We start from the raw sequence: 8,130 nt of genomic DNA on the forward strand, positions 1-8,130 counted from the left end.
TATGGGCTTATAACAATGTTACATCTCTTCTTGAAGTAGGATAAACTGAAAAATTGCCCCTATTATAACTGTAATTTAGTCTGGATTTGGATACAGGGCATTTTGGGATGTTGTGTGTTAATTACAAAAAAAACTGCAATGTATAAAGATTACTTATGAGCATCTTTATTATTCATTATAGTACATGCATGCATATAAATACATTGCAGCCATCCCTGCTAACAGGCAGGCTGTAGTGTGCACCTATTCGGATGATGCTGTTGCTGTTTACAACGCTGCCAAACCACACTGCAGTCGGGGAACAAGCACCTGATGGATGAATACATTAATTTGGATGCATACTGATGAGGATGATCGCGAGGCCGCTGATCTTCCCAATAGTTGCCACCTTCTGTGGCCGTTCCAAACCCGCTGTCACGGTTTCAGGTTTCCAGCGTGCTGTGCTGTTTTGCATGCAGACAAGTACACAAAGACACACACCTTCACAGACAGGCGGCTGCGCAAACACACTTTTACACTGACAACGTGTACACACTCTCGCGCACATATCGCATGCACTCAACTTTACATACATACAGGCGCGCGCGCGCACAGAAACGCGCAAACAGTGGTGGTACAGCACTGATAGCCTGTAGTGTCTGTATAGAAGAGGCAATAAGCCACCAACAACATTATTATTGTTAATGGATGGAATTATAATAATAAAGGACAAGCATATACCCTGTTTGAGATGCACTAAGTGGTGAAAATGAAGGAGCCAGTTACGCCTCCCGCAGGCCAGAGCGCGCACTGCGTGGAGAGCGCGTACACGGAGGCTCCTGGGTTGCGCACATGCACGTGTGCGCGCGTTTCTTCAAACCGTGTGCTCGAGCTAAACAGAATCCCATGCTTTCCAACAGTCCTGCTTGACCATATTACCAGCTGCACGTAGGCAATGGAGAGCGCCGTGCGCATGGCTTTTCAATTTTGGTGAAGACTTATGTTTTGTTTAGTTTTTCGTTTTCACATTTTGCGCAATTGTTGGAGAGTGTGTGTTTATTGGTAAAGTGACGCCATGTGCTTTTAGGCACAATTGCAGCGTGATGAGAAAAATAAAAAAGAAAGGGAAAATAAATAAAAACCGCATACACACAGTAGGGATTGAGTTTACTGTAAAAGAGGTGAACTCATTCTGTGCGTTTTCCTCTCTCTCTCTCTCTCTCTCTCTCTCTCTCTCTCTCTCTCTCTCTCTATCCCGCGCTGCAAAAAATATCCACCTTAACAAGTCATTATTGAGTCTTCAAACCTTGCTTCCCTCAAAACATACGAAAAAAAATCTGCCAAGCGGGTGGGATAAATTAATTTGTTGCCAATGCAGTTTCACCTGTTGTGAGATTTTTCTCGAAACAAGTGACTATATCCTGAAATTAGACAGATCCCTCCATTTGTATCAAGACAACTCCATACAAGAAAATTCCCAAAACAGGTTTATTTGAATTGGTGTCAAGTGACATTATCTCACTCCTGCTGGCAGATTTTTTTTTCACTTGATTAAAGAAAAAACAATATTTTTCCTTTACTCCAGACTGAATGACAGGCCGTATTTTTTGCAGTGTGGAGTCTTGGTTTTGTTCCGAGGCTCCATTTCTATGAGGCAGAAAGGGGGCGGGGATGGGATATTCAGATGAGCCGGAGTGACAGCTCCAGTTTCCCCCAATGCTCTGTGTGTCTGAAACTCCACTGGCTCCTTCCCTCCTAACTCCTCACTTCATAGTGCTGCGTACTAAAAACATCGGACGCTAGGGGATCAAGACGCATGCCACATTGCCTCTATGTGGGCACTTTAACAGATCTTTCGGGGTTTTTTTCCTCAGTTAGGGGGCTGTGGAGGGAGGATTTTTTTTATTTGCATTGTCTGATGATTGTTTGCACGGCTGATTATTGAGTTGATTGTTTATTTCTTTCTTTTTTTTTTTTTTTTGGTTGTTGCTGCCCGCCGCCCCTGCGCGTTTTCCCCCTTTCCTTTTTGGAATCGGCGACCTAGCCCGCGATCACCAATGTCCTATCCTCAGGGTTACCTCTACCAGCCCCCGGGCTCTCTGGCTCTGTATTCGTGTCCGGCTTACGGGGCCTCGGCTCTGGCCGCCCCGAGGAACGAAGACCTGGCGAGGTCCTCCTCCGGCTCAGCCTTCAGCCCTTACCCCGGATCGGCTGCTTTCTCCGCCTCGGCCGGTGCGGGCTTCTCCAGTCCGCTGTCATACTCCGCGGATCCCACCACGGGATTCCCATCCTACATGGTAAATCCTGCCATACATCCAGTTAATGTTTCTGAAGCATAAGTGCTCCAAAGCCGGTGGATATGTCGGCGTTTGTCTAGTCTATAATTGCGCAAAATGTTAAGCTGTCTACTACTAGAGGTAGACTGCGCGATTTGTCGGTGTGGGTTTACAATGTTTTGGCTATGATTCACTAATCCATCAGTAGTAGAAGTGCTTGCTGAACTTTTCTGTTGAGCGCACCGAGGCTACATTTATAACAAATAGCCTTCTAATCGGCTCCTCGCTATAAAATACTTGACCTCTTTGGGTTTAATGAGATTTTTAAGCATGGGCTGCAAATTGTAATGGCTTGACCGATGCTTAACAGTCATTGCGCAGCTAATTATGTAGAATTGAATTATACCTACTAACATTTTTATTTGAACCTGTGGCCTGTGAGCGTTCAATGTGTGTGTGTGTGTGTGTGTGTGTGTGTCATAGGGAATTAATATACTATAAGCAGTAGTTGTCTTTTCTTCCACTGCAGTCATTAATATCACCAGGGGATGAAGTCGCCGAATTTATTCTGAGTTGAATAAACGGAATTTAAACATGAAAAGCGTGCATTGCAATGCTAATGTCACAGGGCACTTCAAGCGTTTTAGGAAAGGTGCATATCAAGTGATTTGCTAATGGGATTTGTAATGCTGCAAAGAGATGATACGTTAACACGTTGGGGCTGCCACAGCAAAACAAAACAAGCACTCCCCCCTAAAAGAAAATTAGGAAGTTAATAGCTGATTACTGAACATTGAAATTTCCTATTTATTATCTTAACAGCTAAATTAACATAAGCTGCGTTATTAGTCAATCCGATAATGATCTTAACAGTTAACCATTAGTTCACGCCTTTCTGCGGCCTACTTTTACGCACAGTGTGTGTGTGTGTGTGTGTGTGTGTGTGTGTGTGTGTGTGTGTGTGTGTGTTTACTGCCTCTGCTTACTGGCGAGCACAGTTATCTGGACATGGCAACATGATAGAATACAAAACACTATAAAACATTATGTTAGTTTGGTTATTATTGATAGTACACTGCAAGGTATAAAAATATCCATATAAACAAGTCAATAATTTATCTTAAAATCATATTTTCTTTAAAACAAGTGGGAAAAATCTGCCAATGGATTTATAGCTGTATATTAACTTGTTTCCAATCCAGTTTCACCTGTTCCGAGAGTTTCCCAGAAAAAATTGACAATATCTTGAAATAAGACTATGGTATATATATAATATATATATATAATAAGGTGGATGGTTCCACATGTATCAATATAATGTCACCTGATTCAACAACATTCTTGAACCAAGTTGACTTGCTGTTGGAAACAAGTGATCTCACCTTCAATGTCACATTTTATTTTAAAAAGGAAAAAAAATGTTTTAAGAAAAAATACAATTATGATTCAATAGCCTACTAGAAAAGACAAAAACACAGTGACACAGTAAGGTTGATATTTTTTGCAGTGTATTCATAAATGTTTTATTTTATTTTTATTTATTTTTTTAACTTTTCCCCAGAGCTCTCCATATGACGCGCACACGACGGGCATGGCCGGGGCGCTAAGTTACCACCCGTACGGGAGTCCCGGGTACCCGTACCAGCTCAACGACCCGGCTTACCGCAAGAACGCCACCCGGGACGCCACGGCCACCCTGAAGGCCTGGCTGCAGGAGCACAGGAAGAACCCGTACCCGACCAAAGGCGAGAAGATCATGCTGGCCATCATCACCAAGATGACCCTGACGCAGGTCTCCACCTGGTTCGCCAACGCCAGGCGGCGGCTCAAGAAGGAGAACAAGATGACGTGGGCGCCCAGGAATAAGAGCGAGGACGAGGACGAGGAGGACGGCGACGGCGAGCGCAAAGAGATGGAGCGCTCGGAGAAGACGCTGGATAACAGCGAGGCTTCGGCGGAGGATGAAGGTGGGCTACGAGGCCTCTATAATCTGGCGACCCGAGCCAATGATCCATTTAACAATTCAGTGGGGTCTGAGTAGGAGGAGGGGGGCGGAGAGGAGGAGGAGGAGGAGGAGGAGGAGGAGGGAGGGGGGGCTTTTATTTACCGCTCCTTCACTGCAAAACAAAAATGCCTATCTTAAGTTATTTAGTCTAATAATGAGTGTGAAAAAAAAATCCGCCAAGGGAGTGAGATGATTCCACTTATTTCCAATGCAAATGAACTTGCTTCAAGAATGTGTGTGTGTGTGTGTGTGTGTGATCTGCCTTATTCTGCCTCGCTTCAAAAATACTGTCACTTCTCCAAACAGGTGACACTGCATGGAAACAAGTGGAATTATCTCACCTAGTTGGTTGAATTATTCATTTTTATTCATTCAATATTCATTTTTTTTTTTGTTTTCATTTTTATGAAAACAAGACCCAGTGCTACACTAAGTGACCTGTTAAGATGGACATTTTTTGCAGTGTTCAGCGTGATTAATGGCAGGCCACTGGCGAAGTGGACACATAATATAGCAATCACCATGAGTGGCCTCAATGAAACTGGGCTGTTATTTTAGCGAATATTCTCTTGATGACATTTATGTATTGTTATATAAAAGGGCAAGCATTACTGTTATCATATAAATCTACTATTTAGATTTATATCATCTTAATAACACAAGCGTGGTTCTAGATATAGAAAATTAGGCTAGTTATTTTAGTAATGGGCTCTAACTATGTTCTGAATATACATGGGCTATAATATACTTTTTTAGGCTATTTATATTTTTAAGTAGCTTATCAGCTTATGTCGAATGTTTATTTGAATCTATTGTTGGCCATACATGTTTTATGAGAAATGCATGCAAAAAGTCTACTTTTTTAGAGCTATTCTTTCTTTCTTTCTTTCTTTCTTTTTCTTTCTTTCAACCTATATAAGTCATTTTTTTTTATAGCTTATTTTTTGTATTTCTTCTCCCCTCTTCAGGTATCAGCTTGCACGTCGACACCCTGACGGACCACTCGTGCTCGGCGGAGTCGGACGGGGAGAAAGTCAGCTGTCGCGTCGGGGAGCTCGGCTCCGAGCGGCCCGGCGACAAGTGCGACGAGGACGGCGACGACGACCAGGACCACGACCCGCGCGGCCAGCTCTCCCCCAAGCCCGTCACGTCGTCGCCCCTCACGGGAGTAGAGGCGCCGCTGCTCAGCCAACACCACCACCAACATCAGCACCACCACCACCACCACCTGCACCACCTCCACCATCTGCACAACCAGCGCGAGGATTTGACCCGGAGCCTCATCAGTAATAATAACAATAAGTCGTCGTCATGCCTTGACAGCAGAATTACGCCTTCTTCGGGCGCGCCACAAAGCCCCGCGGTCAAACCCAAATTGTGGTCGCTGGCGGAGATTGCTACCTCGGACCAAAAGCAGCAACATCAGCAACTGGGGCAACCGAATTGCCCCTCCTCCAGCGTCGGCCTCCTCACTCCCCCCACGCCGTCCAGCACCTCCCCGGCCGCCAGCTCGCCCTCCCTCTACCCGGCCCCCTCCATCCTGGGACGACCTATTTATTACACTTCTCCCTTTTATAGCAATTACACAAACTATGGCAACTTCAGCCCCCTGCAAGGCCAAGGGATCCTGCGGTATACCAATTCATCCGGAGTGAGTCTGGCCGCCGCCGCCGCCGCCGCTGCTGCTGCTGCAAACGAGGGGCTGAGCTCGTCGCACCAGGCTCTGGAGGCGAGCGCGCACCCCAAGCACAGGCCGGACTCCCCCCTCGTTAAAACTAACCCGAACCAGATTGTTGTTGTCGAGCAGCAGCAGCAGCCGCAGCAGCAGCATTTCAGGCCCGCAAATTTAGAGGCAAAGAAAGGTACGTAATAACGCGATGCGGTACACTGTAAAAAAATAACAAACGATTTTATCAAGTTGTTTAAGTGTTTGAATCTTGAAATTGTAGTTTTTTTTTCTCTCAAAACACGTGGGGAGTCTTGCTATGGAGGTGTGAGATGCTTTCACTTGTTTCCAGTGCAATTCAGCTTGTTTTTCGTTGTGTTATTTTGGGATGATCTGCCTTATTCTGCTGTTCTAGAACACACTACACACACACACACGCACACACACACACTCATAGAAGAAAATCATCAATCAAGCACAACCTGCATTTGAAACAAGTGGCATTATATCACCCCATTGGCAGATCCCCCCCCCCCCCCCACTTGTTTTAAGATGAATACGATTTTCAGACTGAATGAGACTAAATGACTTATTAAGATGGACATTTTTTTACAGTGTATATATGAGGTCGACGTCCGCAGCAAATCAACGCGTACTAGGGCCTATAATTCGTCTTCAGTGCAATTAGTTTCATGGAATAATCAATTTATAATTGTGTTTCTTTTTTTTTTTTGATTAGGCTTATCTCGGTTTCACTGAACCTCATTGAATCATTAAATAGCCTATATGTGTGGCAGGCGACGGGGTTTTAATTTGCAGCAGGCTCGCATTAGAAATGAGTATGGACATAATAAGAAAAGCCTAATGTAAACAAATGTGCGAGACACATACAGCTACCAGTATAGATATTAAATATGCCTATGAAGGACAGGCCTCAAATCAGCCCCACCACACACACACACACACGCACACACACACACACACGCACACACACACGCACACAGTGGCAGCCTGTGAGTGCAATAAGCAGAGTAATGTTGCCATAGCTTTGAATAGGAATTTTGAACGCCCCCTCTGATGTGTGTGTGTGTATGTGTGTGCGCGCGCACAGTAGGCCCCAACCCTTATCTTCCAGCTTAGGATAATTATAATTACACAGGGTCAGCCAAAAACCAAACAAATCAGTTAGTTTGCTCTGCGCAGGCGTGCAGATTGTGCAACTTTACATGTTAAAATGTCACTTTGGTTATTAGATATGTGGTGGATACACTACTGAAAGCTTTGCCTATGCCGCTGGATACCCTAAAGACGTTTTTAACGGCAATAAGGCGATGAAATTGTATTAAGCACTTGCAAAGGTTTAAGAGTGTAGGCCGACTTTTGGGTGTAGCCAGCCTGACAAACTTTTCAGTGTTTTGCGGGGGGGGGGGTGCGGGGGGTGCGGGGGGGTCCTTGGTCATTTTATCGTGTGGGATTTTTTATTTCCTTGGTCTACAGGTAGGTGTCACAATTGCTTTGGCTATAAAGCGAGAAAGGACGCCACCTTTAGCTTCATGTTTTTTAACCCCATCACCTTTACTCCAAACTGGATCGAGTGCCACCATATCTAGTCGGAATAAAAAAAAAAAAGCTGCTACTACCTACCTACCGCTTCTTCAGCTCCTCAGAGACTAAAACACTCTAACCAAGAAGAGCACATGTGTTTGTCAGATTATTATTATTATTGTTATGATTATTATATTATTATTGTATAATTTTTTTTTCGTTGTGATGCAATGTGAAAAAACATCATATGCTGGTTTGAAAAAGATCTCCCAATATATGTGATTTTTTTTTTTTTTTTTTTTTTTTTTTTGGACGACATGTTATTTCTCAGGTTCCTATAGTTTGCTTCTTTGCCACGGTATATTATTTTAGCCTCTATTTACGTGTGGAAAACATAATTTGGCCTTTCTGTGAAAACGTATTTGTAAAAAGAGGGGGGGGGGGGGGGGGGGGGGGGGGGGGGCTGAGGGGGGACGACGCAAGGCGGACGGAGCTGAAGAAGTGAACTTGAGGACTTCAAAAAGTGGAATAGCCTACATTTGATATTTATTTTTTAAAATGATGGCGACATGATGCCTATAATTTATGCAAGTTGTATTGCAAAAAAAAAAAACAAAAAAAACAATGGGAAACTGAACCTTGTTCGTTTGTTTTGTAAA

The 8,130-nt window shown here is 44.1% G+C and overlaps 1 protein-coding gene across 1 annotated transcript; it reads left to right on the top strand.

Annotated features, from left to right (window-relative positions):
• Positions 1–2,036: 2,036 nt before the first annotated feature.
• Positions 2,037–6,130, top strand: irx2a (iroquois homeobox 2a). Its single transcript, XM_071915751.1, has 3 exons — positions 2,037–2,276; positions 3,817–4,222; positions 5,229–6,130. Exons 1-3 carry the CDS (start codon positions 2,037–2,039, stop codon positions 6,128–6,130), a joined length of 1,548 nt encoding a protein of 515 aa, XP_071771852.1.
• The last annotated feature ends 2,000 nt before the right edge of the window (positions 6,131–8,130 follow it).

Source organism: Centroberyx gerrardi, chromosome 12 (assembly GCF_048128805.1).
Source record: "Centroberyx gerrardi isolate f3 chromosome 12, fCenGer3.hap1.cur.20231027, whole genome shotgun sequence".
NCBI lineage: Eukaryota > Metazoa > Chordata > Actinopteri > Beryciformes > Berycidae > Centroberyx > Centroberyx gerrardi.